The 18696-nt window shown below is 45.6% G+C and overlaps 1 protein-coding gene and 1 pseudogene across 3 annotated transcripts in view; one reads left to right on the top strand and one right to left on the bottom strand.

Annotated features, from left to right (window-relative positions):
* Positions 1 to 18696, top strand: part of LOC111179682 (large ribosomal subunit protein eL33 pseudogene) — a 482236-nt pseudogene that overhangs the window by 37985 nt on the left and 425555 nt on the right. The gene's annotated exons all lie outside the window — the stretch shown is intronic.
* CDH5 (cadherin 5) overlaps positions 16346 to 18696 on the bottom strand; it is a 35729-nt gene continuing 33378 nt past the window's right edge. For both annotated transcript variants that reach the window (XM_022583538.2, XM_030761102.2), the window contains exon 12: positions 16346 to 18461. In XM_022583538.2, the coding sequence (XP_022439246.1) occupies positions 17947 to 18461 (515 nt within the window). In that variant the 3' untranslated portion in view covers positions 16346 to 17946. The remainder of the gene's footprint in view (positions 18462 to 18696) is intronic.

Here is an 18696-nt window from a genome sequence, read left to right as displayed (position 1 = left end):
TCCCTTCTGGCCTTCAAAGTTTCTGCTGAAAAGTCAACTGATAGCCTCATGGGAGGCCCCTTGTATGTAACTTGTTGCTTTTCCCTTGCTGATTTTAATATTCTCTCTTTAAAAATTTTTTTTTGCCATTTTAATTACAATGTGTCTTGTTGTGGTCTTCTTTGGGTTGGCCCTGTTTGGGATGCTGTGCTTCCTGGACTTGGACGTCTGTTTCCTTTCCTACATTAGGGAAGTTTCCAGCTATTATGTCTTCAAATATGTTCCCTGCACCTTTCTCTCTCTCTTCTCTTTCGGGACCCCGTAATGAGAGTGTTAGCATGCTTTATGTTGTCCCAGAGGTCTCTTAAACTGTCCTCATTTATTTTTAGTCTTTTTCCTGTTCAGCGTCAGTGATTTCCACTACTGTGTCTTCCAGCTAACTGATCTATTCTTCTGTATCATTTAATCTACTGTTGATTCCTACTAGTGTATTTTTCATTTTAGCTATTATATTCTTCATTTCTATTTGGTTCTTCTTTATATTTTCTAATTCTTTGTTAAAAACTACTAGCTTCTCACTCTGTTTATCCATTCTTCTCCTGAGTTCTTTGATCATCTTTATGATCATTACTTTGAACTCTTTATTGGGTAGGTTGCCTATTTCCACTCCACTTGGTTCTTCTTTTGAGGTTTTATTTTGTTCCTTCATTTGGAACATGTTCCTCCGTCACCTCATGTTGCCTCATTTGCTGTTTTTATTTCTGTGTATCTTGTAGTTGGTTACATTTCCTGACCTTGGAGAAGTGGCCTTCTGTACCAGACATCCTGTGCATCCCAGCAGCACCCTCCCCTCCGGTCACCAGAGCTCTAGGCTCTAGGTGTGCCCCCTATTTGGATAGTGTGGGTCCTTCTGTTGTGGCAGGCTGACAACTGTGGGTGGTCTGGTAGGCACGGCTGGTCCCCAGTCTGGTTGGTTGCCAGGCCCTGTCTTAAGCAGGGGGTAATTTTCAGAGAAAGTGGGGACCTGTGAGGTGGGCAACACCCCCAAGGTGGTCTCCTATGTTATCTCAGGTTTGTTGAGAAGACTGAATAGGGTAATGAATATAAACATTTGGCACAGTTTCCGGTATATACTTTGGGCTCTATAAATGGTATCTGCTATTATTCATTCATTGACTTATTTAATAAGCACTTTTTTTAAAAAAAAATTTCAAGCATGGACATGTGTTACTTTTTTTAAAAAAATTAATTAATTAATTAATTTTTGGCTGCCTTGTGTCTCTGTTGCTACTCACGGGCTTTCTCTAGTTGCGGTGAGTGGGGGCCACTCTTCGTCACCGTGTGTGGGCTTCTCATTGCAGTGGCTTCTCTTATTGCAGAGCACGGGCTCTGGGCGCGTGGGCTTCAGTAGTTGTGGCTCACGGGCTCTAGAGCGCAGGCTCAGCAGTTGTGGCGCACGGACTTAGTCGCTCGGAGGCATGTGGGATCCTCCCAGACCAGGGCTCAAACCCGTGTCCCCTGCATTGACAGGCGGATTCCTAACCACTGCGCCACCAGGGAAGCCCCTAATAAGCACTTTTTAGCGTATGGTTTGTATTAGATCCTACACTAGGTGCTGAGGGCAAAGCTGTAAGTTGTTGCTGGGGTTTTTGTCAGGATTGAAAGAAATAGTACATACAAAGTGTTTAGTCCAGTTCCTGACACACAGTAACGTTTCAGTAAAATGTTGTCTGTAAATGTTGAATGTCTAATTGCAAAAGAGTGAAAAAAATTCTTTTTTTTTTTCTATATGTTTTTTGGTCCCTTGGCCATAGGACTAAGACATGTTTCATTACAAAACTGGATTTTAGTGATCAAAATAATGTCAGCTGCCAGACTGACAGTTTTCAGATGCTGTGTTTAAGTCAAATTTAGGAAAAGTTTAGGAAAATGACATTGGCATCTTCCAAACTCAAGCACTTAAACAAATCATTAAGAGTTAACTCAGTTAAAAATACCCCTGTGCAACCTGTGGTTGTCTTTATCTTCCTGACCAAGGATGGATGGACCTGCCCATCTGCAGGAGACTAAATTGTGGTATAGCCACACGACAGAATTCAGCAATGAAGATGAACATACTACGGCCACAAGCAATGTATGGGCAACTCACAAACACAGGGTTGAGCAAAGGAAGCCAGACACTGAATGATTCAATTTATGTAAATTTCCAAAACAGGAAAAGCACATCTATGGTATTAGAAGTCTGGGCAGTGTTTGCGCTTGGCAAGGTGTTGGCCGGGAGGGGGCTTTAGGCATGCTGGTAATGTTGTTTCTTGATCCGAGTGCTGGGCACACAGGTGTATTTTGTAAAATCTTACAGAACAGCACACTTAACGTGCATTTTAATGTATATATGATCTAGTTTGATAAAAAAGTTTTAAAAACAGAAGAAAGAGTGCCTCATCTTTATGCACCTGCCCAGCCGGGGCAGGTGAGGCAGGCTCCCCACTTGGTGATTGAGAAGGAATTCGATTTCTAGGCAGAGGGGGCAAAGGGAAAGGAACTCATATTTATTCAGTCCATGGGAGAACTTGGTTTCGAGGCTCAGTAACAAACATAGTTTCACTTCTTCTGAACAATAATTTTTTTCTTTTTACTTATTTAAAAATATCTGTTGAATATTCTGTAGAGGGTGCTTCCCTCTACAGTGGCTGCTACTGAAAGTCAGTTTCGGACTCCACCTCTTACAAGTGCAGGAATTGTATCTTTCATTGTCATCCTGAGTTTTTTCTTTTATTTCCTATCTTTATTTTTCCTTTGTCCCAATTCACTCACTTATTTTAAAAAAGTTGAGATGTGTGTATGTTTCCTTTGCCCCTAGTTACTCACTTGTTAGAGAAAACATGATAGTATGTGTGTGTCTTTAAGTGGCTTTGATTCTTTTTGGAGGAACATGGTGTACGAATAAACAAAACAGTGCAGAAAACATTTATAGCAGCCTTACGTGTGTTGGGTATTTCCACCATTTATTTCAGGGGATGTTACAGGGGAAGGGTGTGGTTTGGAGGGGCTGGCCTGGTACACAGTAGGTGCCCAATGCACTTGTGGGGCATTGGCCAGTGAGGGATGGGGATGGAACACAGAGGACCGCACGAGGGCTCTGCTTTCTCCAAGTACCAGAAAGCAGAGAGAAATTCACTCTGGTCTGGGTCAGGAGCTTTGGGCTTGGAGCCAGAAAATCTGGGTTCAATTCTCCTCTTTTTCACCTGCTGTGAGTCCTGGGGCGAATCCCTTGTCCTTTAAGAACCTTGGTCCAGCAGAAGGGTCTCCATCAGGTACCACCTGGGGCCTGGGTCTTCTGTCCAGCATCTTCAGACTGTGGCCCCCTCCCCTGGAGCATCTGTTGAGTATGAAGGGGACTCTTTTTTTAAATTGAAGTATAGTTGATTTACCAAGTTGTGTTAATTACTGATATATATATATTATATATATATTCAGTTATACATATGTATGATTCAGTTATACACATATATGTGATTCAGTTATACACATATATATAGTGATTCAGTTATATATATATATATGTAAAGTGGCTCAGTTATACATATATATCTTCTGTTTTTAATATTCTAATATTCTTTTCCATTATGGTTTATTATAAGATATTGAAGATAGTTCTCGGTGCCGTACAGCAGGACCTTGTTGTTTATCTATTCTATATATAAAAGCTTATATCTGCTAACCTCAACCCTCCCCCAACTCCACTCCCCCTTGGCAACCACCAGTCTCTTCTCTGTGCCTGTGATTCTGTTTCTGTTTCATAGATAGGTTAATTTGTGTCATATTTTAGATTCCACATATAAGTGATATCATATGGTACTTGTCTTTCTCTTACTTCATTGCTCTGCGGCATGTGGGATCTTCCCGGACCAGGGATCGAGCCTGTGTCCCCTGCATTGGCAGGCGGATTCTTAACCACTGCGCCACCAGGGAAGTCCCTCCATGTCTTGATTATTGTGAATAGTGCTGCTGTGAACACAGTGGTGCATGTATCTTTTTGAATTAGAGTTTTGTCCAGGTATATTGCCCAGGAGTGGGATTGCTGGATCATACGGTAATTCTTTTTTTCGCCCAAGATTTATTTATTTATTATTTATTTATTTAATTTATTTTTGGCTGCGTCAGGTCTTAGTTGTAGCACGCGGGATCTTTCGTTTTGGCGTGAGCGCTCTTCGTTGTGGCACGTGGGCTTCTCTCTAGTGTGGCACGTGGGCTCCAGGGCGTGTGGGCTCTGTAGTTTGCAGCATGTGAGCTCTCTCGTTGAGGCGCACGAGCTCAGTAGTTGTGGCGTGCAGGCTTAGTTGCCTGGCGGCATGTGGGATCTCAGTTCCCTGACCAGGGATCGAATCCGTGTCCCCTGCATTGTAAGGCAGATTCTTTACCACTGGACCACCAGGGAAGTCCCTGGTAATTCTTATTTTTAGTTTTTTAAGGAACCTCCATACTGTTTTCCACAGTGGCTGCACCAACGTACATTCCCGTCAACAGTGTAGGAGGGTTCTGAAGGGGACTCTTAACCCTGCCTCTCCTTTCTGTCCTGGTCCTCTCCACCAGAGTTCCTGGGGACTCTTGGTAACTCGGGAACATCCTCATGCCACCTGCTCACATCCACAAATTTCAAAAGAACAGGAAATCCCAGAACCGAACAAGATGGCTGTGGGGAGTTTCACTGCCCCCTGCATCTGCTCCCCTTAAAGTAGGCTTAGCAGCTCAGGAACCTAGGAGAGCTGGAAACTGGACTGGCAGAGACAGATGGGCCCCTTCTTTGCCATCCCTTAGGAGGCGTCTGTCTGCTGTTTGTTTTGAGCTGACCAGGGTGGACTTGAAATGCTGCTGGGAGAACTTGTCCCTGAGAAGCATGTTAATCGTGTCACCCGAATGCAGTACAGAACAGTTTACGCCCCCAGCCTGGAGTAGCTGAGCCTTTGCACTTGGGAAGAGGCAGCGCAGCGGTCCTGCAGAGTCTTGTGAATTTGACCCTGTGGGGAATAAGCTGTTTCTCAGCATCTCTGTTTGGACTGTCACCTTGTTCATTTTCACTGGCATACAACGTGCTACAAGCATCCCGCTCCCCCTAAAGCACGGCACAGGCTGCCCTCAATGTAACCTTTTCTCAGCTCAGTCTGGAAGAAAGGACACCCTTCCACTGCAGCCTTGGCACTGCCTTAAATCAAGCCACACCCTTGCTTAAGCCCTTTAATAGTTACCCATTGCTACACGGTCAGGTCCACACTGGAAAGGACAGTCAGGGTCCTTTCTGATCTGGTCCCTGCCCACCTCTCTAGGTTCTATTCCAGTCACTCTCCCCCTCACCCCTTGGGCTCCAGCCATCTCTAACATCCGAATGCCCCCTTCTTCAGCCGCTTCTCTGACCTTGTTTTCCCTTAGGTTGAATTAATATCTCCTTCATCTGAGGCCCCATGATACACTTCACATTTCAAAATGATAGAAATTGCGTAAGATTTTTTTGTGTGTTTGTGCATACATGCCTCCCTATTTGTGAGCCTTTGGAGGGGAAGAACAGAATCTTATTCATCACTGTGGCCCCAGCTCAGGGTCTGGCACAGGGCTCCATAAACATTTGTTGCACCAGTGGAGTTAGATCATAAAGACACCAGCGACTGTGCTGGAACAGGGGGCTGCCTCTGGAGGGCCCCATCTGCCCTTGTGGTATTCTAGTTCTTTCTCCCTCCCTGCCCCTTCTCAGTGTGTTACTTCTAGCTGTCCTCCTCCTTCCATTTGATACTTATAAGCTTCACAGAAGAACTGTAGGTTTCTTGAGAGAACAGTATCCGTGGTTGCTAAATAAATAAGCTACATTCACCGACAATTCAGGAAAACCACGTTTGGTGAGAATGACTGACTGCATTCTTACCAGGACACTGCTGGCTGCATAGCAGTCCTTGAGAAGACAAAACACTCTTTTTATTTTAAAAGAATTTTAGAAGAATTGCAAAAATGGAGCTCACGTATATCCTTCACCCAGCTTCCCCTAATGATAGCGACTTACATAACCGTAGTACAATGATCAAAACCAGGAAATTAACAATTGGTACAATATTGTTATTGTATCCTATGTGAAGTTCACTAGTTTTTACCTAATGTTCCTTTTCTGTTTCAGGATCTGCTTTAGGATCCCACCTTGCTTATGGTTGTGTCGCCTCAGATTCTTCCGGTCTGTAACAGTTCCTGATTCTTTCCTTGCTTTCGTGAACTTGACATCTCTGATGAGTATTGCTCAGTTACATAGAAGTTTTTTATTTGCTTCTGGTTCCTGGTTGGTTTCCAGGTGATTGAGGTTCCTGGAGGTGTGTCTTTAGGGTTAGTTCTGGATAAGTGCTTCTTTTTCCTTTCCCTTCTCCTTCTGCTTGATTCTTGGGAGTCTCTGGAGCAGGAGTCAAAGGAGGGCGGCATTCTGTGGAGGTGATTAGCGTCATAGTCAGCGCTCCCGATCACATCTGCAGTCAGTTATACAATTAGCCGAGCACAGTGACCTTGCGATGGTCCAGATTCCTTCTTGCTTCTCCTCCTTTTCTGCATATCTTACTTTGCTCCTCCCCTCTCCCAGTTGTCCCTTGTTGGTAATCGATTAGAGGACGCTTCAGGACTGGCACCCCAGTGCACACACTTTCCTGGAGTTACACTCTCTGGGACATCTCTGCCAGGTCTGCTGGGAGAACTGGGTGGTGTATTTGGGAAGTGGGACCGTGTGCTGGGCCTTACGGCCCCCCTGCACTCACCAGTGATGGGGTCTCGTGGCCCTTGAGGTTAGGGACAGGAGCAGAGTTCTGGGAGAGGAGTCAGCTGTGGTAACAAAGTGTCAGTCAGCTCAGCCCCATTACATTCAGTCACTCATCCTCTGATGGGAAGCCTGGGCTTTCTGAGGGATGGTGTAAGAACATGCTAGAGCCCAGTCCCTTAATTCATTCACTCAGCTATTCATTCACTCATTTATTTGACCAGAGTAAGGCCTGGTTGGTTATTATTATTGTATTTGTTGTTGCTGTCATTATTATTAAGTCCTAGGAATGAGACTTCCCTGGCGGTCCAGTGCTTAAGACTCTGCACTTCCACTACAGGGGGCGCGGGTTCGATCCCTGGTCAGGGAACTAAGATCCTGTATGCTGCATGGCGCGGCCAAAAAGAAAAAAAATGTCCTAGGTATGAGGACATAGGGACGAATGTGACTCAAGCCCAGCCCTCAGAGTGCTCAGAGAGAGAGAGAGAGAGAGAGAGAGAGAGCGCGAGCGAGTGAGCTTGGAAGCTCTCAGCACCATGTGACAAGGGCTCTGTTGAAGGGATGTGTTAAGTTTGTGGGAGCAAGGGAGAGGGAGTGACTTAATTGTGACACAGGGATGTGCAGGGGACGGGGCAGCTGATGCTGAAGGGTTTGGAACAGTTAGGCCGGCAAACTGGGAAGGGGCTGATGTTCCAGGTAGGGGAACAGCCTGCGCAAAGGCCTGGAGTGCGGAAAGTCTGTGGCTAGCTGAAGGGGTAGAAAACTCTCCACACCTTTACTCCTTCATTTATTCATCCACTCATTTGTTCTGGGCCAGGCTCTGCTGGGAACAAGGCCACCAACTTGTACTGGGCCAGGCTCTGCTGGGAACAGGGCCACCAAGGTGAGAGAGACCTGGCCCTGCCTAAGGGTCTCATGGTCGGGGGGAGTCATACAATTATTATGAGAGCAGAAATATACGTAGATGCCTTAGGGAGGATAGAGAGATGGGCAGGCAAGCTTTCTTTGAGGAGGATATCTCTGAGGTTTGATTTGAGGAATAGCTGGGCAAGTGAAGAAGCAGAGATGGTCATTTTTTACAGAGAGAGAGTAGCATGTGCAGAGGCCCAGGGGTCATCTGTTTATTCATTCACTTATTATATTTGTTCATTCTACAGATGTGTATTGAGTGCCAGCCCTGTGTCTGTACTATGCATAGAGGTTACAAAGTGAACAATTATGAAGCTTACGTGGAGAGTTTTAGTCACCTTAGGCTAAATTATGCTTTGGTGACAACCTGAAAATCTCAGTGTCTTACAACAGTGAAGGTTTATTTTTCACTCAAGTTGTGTGTTCATCGCTGGTGGCAGGGAGAAGAGAGGTAGTGGAACCATGAGCTGACTCTTAAAGTTTCGGCTCCAAAGTGGCAAGTGTCTCTTGCATTCGTATTTTATTTGAGAAAGTGCATCACCTGGCCAAGTTTGACATCAGTGGGTTAGGGAATGTGTAATCCTCCCACAGAGAAGGGCAGTGCATATTTTGACCAGTAAGACAACCTACCAAATGTCTGAGGAAAGGTAGCTTAATATGACTGGAGGCTGGAGACAGGAAGAGCAATTGGGAAATTTTGGAAATACCATAGTAGAGAGAATGAAGAGGGCCCCATCTAAGGTTGGAACAGTAAGAGGAGAGGAGGAGAGGGCTTCAAGAAATGGCAGGAGTAGAATGAAGGGAATTTGGCACATTGTTCAACAGATAACTTAGAAAGAAGGAACGAGTAAGTGTGTGTACCTGGACCTTGCACACCAGTGAAGTAACCAATAAATCGATCACTTTTAAAGTAAGACCTTGATCAAATATCTCTCCATTAAAAAAATTGTTAATAATTAAAAAAATTTTTGGCTTCCCTGGTGGCGCAGTGGTTGGGAGTTCGCCTGCCGATGCAGGGGACACGGGTTTGTGCCCCGGTCCGGGAAGACCCCACGTGCCGCAGAGCGGCCTGGCCCGTGAGCCATGGCTGCTGAGCCTGCGCGTCCGGAGCCTGTGCTCCGCAACGGGAGAGGCCACAACAGTGAGAGGCCCGCGTACCGCAAAAAAAAAAAAAAAAAAAAAAAATTAATATTTACATACAGTAACATTCACTTTTTTGGAGTATAGTTCTATGATTTTGACAAATGCACATTATGTAGCCCCTACCACAATTAAGATACTGAAAAGTCTCTCTCATGCAGCTTCTCTTTGTTAATCAAACCATCCCTCCTCCCCAACTCCTGGAAACCCTGATCTGTTTTCTGTTGCTGTAGTTTTGCCTTTTCCAGAATGTTGTATAAATGGAATCATACAGTATGTAGTCTTTTAAATCTATTCTCTTCCACTTAGTGTAATGCATTTGAGATTCACTCAAGTTGTTGCATGTATCAGTGTTTCTATTACTCAATAGTATTTAATTGTATGGCTGTACCGTGTGCATGTTTAAAAAAAAAAAAGCCCCTGGTCACATTTTGTTATTCTCTACACTCTGCAAAATGTTGGTTGCTTTATGTGATGCCCCAGGCAGGGTTTTTTCTGTTTCTTGCCGAGCACCGTATGCCTGTAGGTCTCCCTCTGCTCAGTCAGGAAAAGCCTTCTCTGGTTCCCTGGGCTCAAAGGTAGAGTTTCGTTTTCTTCCTTTGATGTAAAGACTCACTTCCTGCTCAGAGTCCCATATGAAAACAAAACCCCTTTGCACAGCTTCCTGTGTAACATCATCAAACATCCCACCAGCAACCGTTACTCAGGAGCATCAGAGGTTAACGGCACTTCCTACACCTTATGCTACAAAAGCACATTGCAAAGTTCTGTGAAGTCCCTGAGAGTTGGTGGACACTCAGCTTTCCGAGACATCCCCAGATGGTCTCTGGATGGACTATGGGAAATTGGTCTCAGCTTTTTCTCTTATATGTTTGAGTAATGTAGTATAAGAGTAATGTAGGATATTTCTCTTTTTAAAATTAATTAATTAATTAATTTTGGCTGCATTGGGTCTTCGTTGCTGAGCACGGGCTTTTCTCTAGTCGTGGTGAGTGGGAGCTACTCTTCGTTGCGGTGCATGGGCCTCTCATTGCAGTGGCTTCTCTTGTTGCAGAGCACAGGCTCTAGGCGTGTGGGCTTCAGTAGTTGTGGCACGTGGCCTCAGTAGTTGTGGCTCGTGGGCTCTAGAGCACAGGTTCAGTAGTTGTGATGTACGGGCGGGCTTAGTTGTTCCATGGCATGTGGAATCTTCCCTGACCAGGGCTCGAACTCGTGTCTGCTGCATTGGCAGGTGGATTCTTAACTACTGCGCCACCAGGGAAGTCCCTAGGATATTTCTGTGCATTGCAGAATCCTATGGGGTCACTTGGCTGGAAAACCAGGTTTTCCTCATCCCATGGACTATAATAGCTCTGATCCAGAAAGTTGCTGGAAATCTGGGGTTAAAAAACTCCAAAGGCTAAGAGATGAAGATCCCACAGGACCAAGTTCAAAGGAATGATTTTAAAAAAAAATCAGCAACTTGTTTTGCTGGGTTCAAAAGCAATTAGTTAATTTAAAAAAAGTATCTGTTGCATTAATAGATAGTAAACCAAAAACGTTTTTTTTAAAAAAACAAAAACTTTAAATGATATGTGGGGACAAACTTTGCTTATCAAATTTACTGTTTTTCAATGAGAAGGAAGTGTTTACAAGTTAACATTAAAATAACATTCTTTTCTGATTATAAACATAATGCGTGCTGATTATAGAAAATTTGGGAAACACAGAATTAAAAAGAAAAATTTTTCATAATTCCCAAGCCTGGAGATGGATATCTGCTAGAAAAAGTTGAGATCTGACTGTAAATAATGCATTGAGTTCAGCTTTTTTGTTTGACCTTGAGTTCAACTCAAGATCACCATGTCACGACTTAATGGCTGCCAGTATTGTTTTATGGATCCTGCCATATTTTACCTTACAGTCTTTTATTATTGGGCATTTCTGTTGTTTCCTATTTTTTTGATTTGTATATACCTGAAATTAACACTGTGGCAGATACATGCTGTACTTGTCTCTTAGGCTATGTCCTTAGAAGGGGAATTGCTGGGTGGTCTGGAGTTTTGGTTGTGAAGATCAGAGATTCAACCTATCATTTCGAGGACAGTAGAATTTATGGTAAGGATTCTTGACCTGCACGATGCCTGGAACCAGGGTGCTCAAGGATGGCTGCTCTTTCTGGCCCAGAGTTGATGCTCCAGGATTGGCTTGGTGAAAGCAGGGTGTAGCAGAGCAGGAGGGCTGAGTGTGGACACTGAGGCAGGGGGCCCTGGTGCAGGAAAGGATAATGGGGTGCACATGCCCAGGGATCCCACAGCCAGGGCCAGCTGCTCCCTCTAGTTGAGATTCTGTTGTCATCAGTGCTGCTGGAGGCCACAGGTACCTATGGGGAACTAGGTACCTGCCTTTCTTTTCCCCATCAGAGACTGACAGGAGGGGAGGTGCAGAGTGAGTTGTGGGGCCAGACCCCATGGTTGCCTCTCTGATCTGGGTTCTGCCAAGGTCCAGGCCCCTTGGAACCTGAGGTCTGTGTCAGGATACCGTGGTGTTCCATCCCCGGGATGCTATCGAGTCCTGAGCACGTGTTGAGGCCGCGCACCCCCTAGTGGTCATTTTCTCCATGACTAGCACAATGGGCGTGGATGATGTTTCTTGGTCCACCCTCCAAGCCCCCAGGTCTGAGGAAGTCTCCCACAGATCCACATTTTCCTGGGAGCCAGGAGGCGGGTGCTACTCCCAACTCTCTCTTTAACTCGCTGTGTGACTCTGGCCACTTTTTATTGCACAGAGCCTGAAGGTCAGCCAGAGAAGAGAGCTTGGGGCCTTCCCAGAAAGGCAGAGTTCCAGAAAGATCCCTTTCTGGGTCTCACTTTAGTCATCTGTGAAATGAGGAAGGTCATGCTGGCTTCATAGGTTTGAACTGGGGAAGGGCTCAGAGCCTTTGCGGCTCCTGCCCACTTTGGCCAGGTGGGGGGGCCCATGGAGCGAGCAGGTGTGTGCAGTGTGGTAAGCAGATTCCAGGGAGCACTGGGTTTGTGCCCTTTCCTGGTGTCCACTAAAGGTTCCAGACTGAGAGGTGAGCCCTTAGCTGTCATGAGGATCACTCTTCCCGCCTCAGGGTAAATAGGAGTCAGAGAAGATGTGGCCAGGGTGGCAAAGTGCTCAGAGCTGGGCCCCTCTGGGAGGGTTGGAGGGAGAGGGACTGCCTGATTTGGGACTGCCTGAGAGGCTTCTTGGAGGAGGAAGTAGTGAAGAGATCCCATGGGCTCCAGGGATTGGAAAACTGTGAGTTCAGAGGGCAGGCACTTCAGACAAGTAGGAAAATAGAACACAAAAACCATCCTGAGGGGGTGACATCAGCAGAAATGGCAGAATAAGGAAATCCTCTCTTCCATAAAAGCAATGAGAACACTGGAAAAAAATGATCAAAATCAACGTTTTCAGAACTCCGGAAATTAAGCAAAGGCTTGAAACAATCCAAGGAGTATTCATTAAAAACAATCAGCTAAATCTTGGTAAGAATAGTGAACTTTGTAGTGTTTTAACTTTCCATAGTCCCATTCCCCTCTCTCCAGTCCTGTAGTAGCCTTGAAACCCAGTAGCTCCACAATTAACAGTGAAAATCAGCAGCCTGGAAGCCACTGGAAGGAGCAAAAACAGAATTGCAACTCCTCCAAAGCTCAATTTCCCAGGTAACTGTCATCATCTGACCCATCTGGTGGTTCCCTAGATGACCTCCCTTGAAAGGTTGTGTTTATTTGACCTGGCTTGAAGCTTGCTTAATGCAAGCAAGCCTTTTTTCCTGGGGGCATTTGTTGAAAATAATCAGTGGCAGTCATTTAACATCACAGTTGCCTGAGGCAATGATAACAACTGGGGCAAACAAGGAGCTAACCAAAAGTCTTAAAGGAAAAGTTAGGGCATGAGCTGTCCACAGAGGGCTTTGAAAAACTTTGGCATATTCCTGGGACCCTAAAAGGCCACTCACATGTGCAGGGATGTGCGCATTCTCAGAGAAGACCTGGGAAGGCCCTAAGCTCTCACCTCTGACTGACCTGGAGGCTCTGTGCAACAAAAAGTTAAGGCTAAGGCAGATTTGTAGACTGCCTGCCTGAGTATCAGAGGAGTTCCCCAAAATACAGAACACCTTGGCAAATGCTGAGAGACTTATTCATTCCAGGCATTTAAGGGCCTCTGTCCAATTGCTAACTGACCACTACCAAACAGAGACTTCAGTGACCGCACACAACAAAGAGTACAAACTTTACAGCATTAGTTTAGGAAAGTCACTAAACAAACTGCAGAAGCAACAAAACCCAGCAACAACAGACTCTGGGGGTCACGGATCTGGTTTCTGCAGTTGCCATATTGTATTATTTAAATATCCAATTTTCTATAGAAATTATGAGACATGCCAAGAAGTAAGAAAGAATGGCCCATTCACAAGAAAACAAGCATTCAATAGAAATTATCCCTAAAGAAACCCAAAGGTTGGACTTACTAGACAAGTACTTTAAGCCAGTTATTTAGAATCTTTTCAAAGAACTAAAGGAAACCATGTCTAAAGAATGAAAGAGAAGTATGAGAGTGGTGTGTCAACAAATAGAGAATATCAATAAAGAGGTATAAAAAAGAACCAAATAGAAATTCTGGAGTTGAAAGTACAATAAGTGAAAGGAAAATACACTAGAAGACCTCAAGAGCAAATGTGAGTTAGCTGAAGAAAGGGTCAGCAAACTTGAAGATAGGTTAATTGAGATAATCTAGTCTGAGGAGCAGAAAAAAGAAAATTAATAGAGCCTTAGATACCCATTGGACATTAGCAAGCATCCTAATACATGCATAATGAGAGTCCCAGAGGAAAGGAGAGAGAGAAAGAGACAGAATATTTGAAGAAATAATGGTCCCAAACTTCCCAAATTTGATAAAAATATTAATCTACACATCTAAAAAGTTCAATGAACTCCTAAGATCAACTCTAGACACATCATAATGAGACTGTTGAAAATCACAGACAGAGGGAATATTGAAAGCAGCAAGAGAGAAACAGCTTATCACATAAAACGTTTCCTCAATAAGATTAACACTCAGTTTCTCATCAGAAGCCAGGGAGGCCAGAAGGCAGTGGGATGACATGCAAAGGGCTGAAAGAAAAAGCCTATCAACCAGTAATTCCATACCTAGCAAAACTATCCTGCAAAAAATAAAGGTGAAATCAAGACTTCCCAGATAAAATAGATTCCTCACTAGCATACCTTCCCTACAAAATATACTAAAGGGATCATTCAGGCTGAAATGAAAGAAAACAGACAGTAACTTGGATCCACATGAAGAAATAAAGATCAGCGATAAAGGTAACTGTATAGGTAAATATAAAAGACAGTATAGGGCTCCCCTGGTGGTGCAGTGGTTAAGAATCTGCCTGCCAATGCAGGGGACACGATTTTGAGCCCTGTTCCGGGAAGATCCCACATGCCACAGAGCAACTAAGCCCCTGCACCACAACTACTGAGCCCGTGCTCTAGAGCCCGCAAGCCACAACTACTGAAGCTCGCGCGCCTAGAGCCCGTGCTCCGCAACAAGAGAAGCCACCGCAGTGAGAAGCCCAAGCACTGCAATGAAGAAGAGCCCCTACTCGCCGCAACTAGAGAAAGCACACACGCAGCAACGAAGACCCAATGCAGCCAAAAATAAATAAATAAAATAAATACATTTATATAAAAAAGGCAGTATATATATAGTTTGTAACTCTTTTTTCCCTCCTATATGATTTAAAAGACAACTGCATAAAGCAATAATTATAAATCTATGTTGATGGGCATACGATGTATAAAAATGTAATATGTACAACAGCGATAGCACAAAGGAGCAGGGAGGGAGTGGATCTATTAGGGGCAAAGTTTTGTACACTACTTAAATTAAGTTGGTACAAATTCTAACTGGATTGTTACAAGTTAAGATTTTAAGAATAATCCTTAGGAGAACCACTAAGAAAAAAACATAAAATATAGTCAAAGAAACGTCAAGAGAATTAAAACGGTACACTATAAAATATCTATTTAACATAAACACGGCAATAATGGGGTAATAGAGGAACAAAAAAGACATAAGCCAAAGAATACAAATAGGAAAATGACAGGCATAAACCCTACCTTGTTGGTAATTACATTAAATGTAAAAGGATTGAACATTGCAGTCAAAGAGAGATTGGTAGAATGGATAAACTGCCCTGATCCAACTATGTTTTGTTCACAGAAGACACACTTTATATTAAAAGACACAAATAGGTTGAAAAGAAAAGGACAGAAAAAGATATACCATGTAAACAGTAACGAAAAGAGAGCTGGAGTGACTATACTAATATCAGACAAAATAGACTTTAAGATAAAAGTTGTGACTAGATGTGAAGAGGTGCATTTGATAATGCTCAAAGGGTCAATCCATCAAGAAGATATAACAATTATAAGATTATATGCCCGTAACAACAGAGACTCAAAATATATGAAGCAAAATCTGACAAGAGTTGAAGGGAGAAATATACAATTCAACAGTAATAGCTGGAGATTTTAGCATTAGACTTTCAATAATTGATAGACTAACTAGACAGAAGATCAGTGTGGAAATAAAAGTCTTGAACAACACTAACATACCACTATAGAACACTCCATCACAACGGTAGAATACATATTCCTCTCTAGTGCACATGGAACATTCTTCAGGATAAAACATATGTTAGGGTATAAAAGTAGTATCAGTAAAGTTACAAGGATTTAAATCATAAAACTTATGTTCTCTGACCACAGTGGAATGAAATTAGAAATCAATAATGGAAGGAAATTGGGAAAATTCACAGATGTTTGGAAATTAAACAATACGTTTCAAATAACCAATGGCTCAAAAAAGAAATCCCAATGAAATTAGAGCAAAATTGGAATTAAGACAAATTGCCCCCTGAGAGCTCCAGGAAAGTGTTCATCCAGAGCACAGTTTGCAAAATCTCATCACTGGGAGTCACACTGCCCCGGAAATGCTGCAGGAAACGAAGGAGCGGGGGCCTTGCTGCAGTGAGCTTCATCTCCCACCTACCCAATTCAAGTCCTAAGTCTGGCAAAGAGGCTTCCTGTTCTCATTTTCGGATGTGAGGTTTTCCAGGCAGGACCCCAATGTTGGGGTCCACACACCCCACTAAATGCCAGCCGCTCAATCACTGTTGTCAACCAGCTAATTAGATTGATTTCCTCCCTCACTGCTGATGTATATCACTCGTCTGGTTCATTTCTCAGTTGGAAAATGTGTGGCAGCTCCAGCTTCCAGAGGCCCTGCCTGCTGTGTAGAGTCGGGGTGGGATTGGGGGCCGCGTACAGAGGCTGAGGGAAGGCATGGGGCTCTGAGAGGAGACCCGGATGGACTAGGTGTCCCTCTGCTGCAATCACTTTCCTGCAGTGTGTTTCTGAAATCCTGACTGCAAATGTCGCCTTGCACCCTGGGTTCCTGTGATGATGGTGGTGGTGTATGTGCTTGTGTTTCACATGAGCTCGCTCAGCTCTAGAAAGAGAAGTATTTCAAGATTTTTCTTTATTTAGTTATAAAAAAATACAGTATGTCCCATGCACCAGTGTAGCCAATATATATATAGTCATTATCACTAGGGCAATTACTACAATGATAGGAAATAGAAGGTTACAGGAATTTGTTTATCCAACTAAAAAACCTGAATTAAAATTGTTAACCTAAATAGCAACCTGCTTATTATGCAAAAACCCTATTCTATATGTTTGTGAGAGCTAGAAATGTATAAGTATTATTAGTAAAAAAAAATATATGAAAAACTTGTTATTGGTTAAAAATAAAAAGTCAGTGTTATCTACAGTCCCCTGAATTGAGGGGCCTTGCCCAGAGCAGGAACCTCGGTCCATGACAAATGGTGAGTCAGAGAGTTTGCCTCCTTCCCCGCACCCCCGTTGAGTGATGCCACTTCCCTAAGGTGTGTTTGCAGTGGAAAGTTCCGTACGTGGCTGAAGGTGGAAGAGGAACAGGTGACCACTGGGCCTGAGCAGGGGCCTTGCCTTCTGTAGGGATGGGGCCCTGCTGGGGTTCCCTGAGATGTGGCAACAACGAGGTGTAAAGGCAAATGACACAGCTGTGTTGCGCAGTCATGTTTGGGTTTGGACTTTGGCCAGAGTTGATGTGGGTCACACCTTAAGTGCCTCTAAGTCAAGAGATCAAGAGTAGATGGAGAGAAAGAAAAAAGAAAGAGCATGAATGAGTGACCGGGCGAGGCAGGGAGAGGTCTTCTGCTCCGGAAACATCTGCCCTACTTCCCAGGCAAAACTGGAGGGGTGTCGTGAGTGTCAAATTGGGGTCACAGCGACTCCTGGTCCTCTCTGGAGGGAGTGGGTGTGGAGGTGGCCCTCACCCTATGATCTGTGGTCTCGTTTGGTCTCCACTGTCCCTCCAGGATGAATTCACAGTTGCTTTAAAGTTCAACGAGCCATTTCCCTGACCTTGGATGAATTTTCAGTACCCAGTACAGCATAGTTACAGGCATGGCAGGCCAGCGAGGTCACCTCAAGACCCAAGGTCGGGAGATGTCAAGAGGCCCTTCCTTCCTTTTGACAGGCCTGGGGAGAGGCTGCAGAATGCTGGGGGTCTTGGGAGGGTGTGAGGAAGCTAAAGCAGGGCAGGCCTGGGGGGCGGGCCCAGTCTCCTGGGGGACTGGGCTACAGAGAGTCTTGCCCCACAGTCATGCCAACCAGCCCCTTGCCTCCAGGTGACAGGCACCAGGACCCCCCCCCCAGCCGCCCCCCACTAGGGGTTCAGGGACCTCAGGGGAAGACCTCCGCCTGGCAGTTGAGCGTAATCTGCTTTGAGAAGACTGAGAAAGTCTCTGAGTTGGACCCGTGGTCGCAGGTGACAGGGTTATGTGGATGTCTCAGCCCAGACAGAACACCAGCCTGGTGTTTTTCAGCGTTTTGGGAGTAGCCATCACTGAAATACGTTCCTGGACATTTCAGGGACTTGGATTTTGCCATCCAAGATGGTGAGGTCTCTGGGACCCATGAGGAAGGGCTGTTAGGCTGGGACATGAGTGCTACGATTGGAGGGCTCAGTGCCCGTGTCCGACTAGCCTGAGCTACCCAGGCCCAGAGGCCCGCGGTCCCCTAATACATCAGCTCCTCCCGGGGGTCCGAGCCATACAGCTCGGCCAGCATCTTGAACCTGGGCCCCCAGTCATTGAGAAAGTCATAATCGATGTCCGAGTCAGATGAATCGGTGCCCAGGGAGCTGAGGGACTCGGCGATGGACTCGGCGCCCTCGTAGCCGTAGATGTGCAGCGTGTCGTAGGGTGGGCCGCCGCCGTCGTGGTCCGCCTCGTCCTTCTTCACCTCGATCATCGCGGCCATCTCCCCGGGCCCGTGCGCCCCAGGCGCGTGCCGCGGCGGCTTCTGCACCTGTGCGTAGAGGGACGGCCGCGTGTCCAGCGCCGGCCGCGGGGGCTTGGTCCCACCGTGGCGCACCGAGTTGAGCACCGACACGTCGTAGCTGGTGGTGTCCATCTCGCCGCCGCCCTCCTCGTCATAGGTGACCAGCTGCTCGTGGATCTCCGGCACGCTCTTGCCGTGGGCGCGGGCCTGCTTCCGGAGCCGCCGCCGCAGGGTGATGAGGAGGGTGATCACTGCGAACGAGCGAGCCAGGGCGGTCAGCCATGGCCCAGCAGACCGGGGGACTCCCCCCAACACCCCCGCCTTGAGGTCTACCTGCACCCTCCGCTCCTCCCTGGGCATCCCTGGGCCAGCCCAGCTCCCAGCGACAGCTGGGCCAATGCAGAAGTTTTGGTTTGGTCTAGACACCTGGTGGGTCCACCCTCACTCCCACTCCAGAGTCATCTCCACCCCCCCACCCCCCACCCA

This window comes from Delphinapterus leucas, chromosome 20 (genome assembly GCF_059928025.1).
Source record: "Delphinapterus leucas isolate spDelLeu-1000000601 "Yukka" chromosome 20, BTC_Dleu_Yukka2, whole genome shotgun sequence".
NCBI lineage: Eukaryota > Metazoa > Chordata > Mammalia > Artiodactyla > Monodontidae > Delphinapterus > Delphinapterus leucas.
Note: the sequence above shows the minus strand (reverse complement) of the source record. Positions and strands in the feature narration are given on the sequence as shown.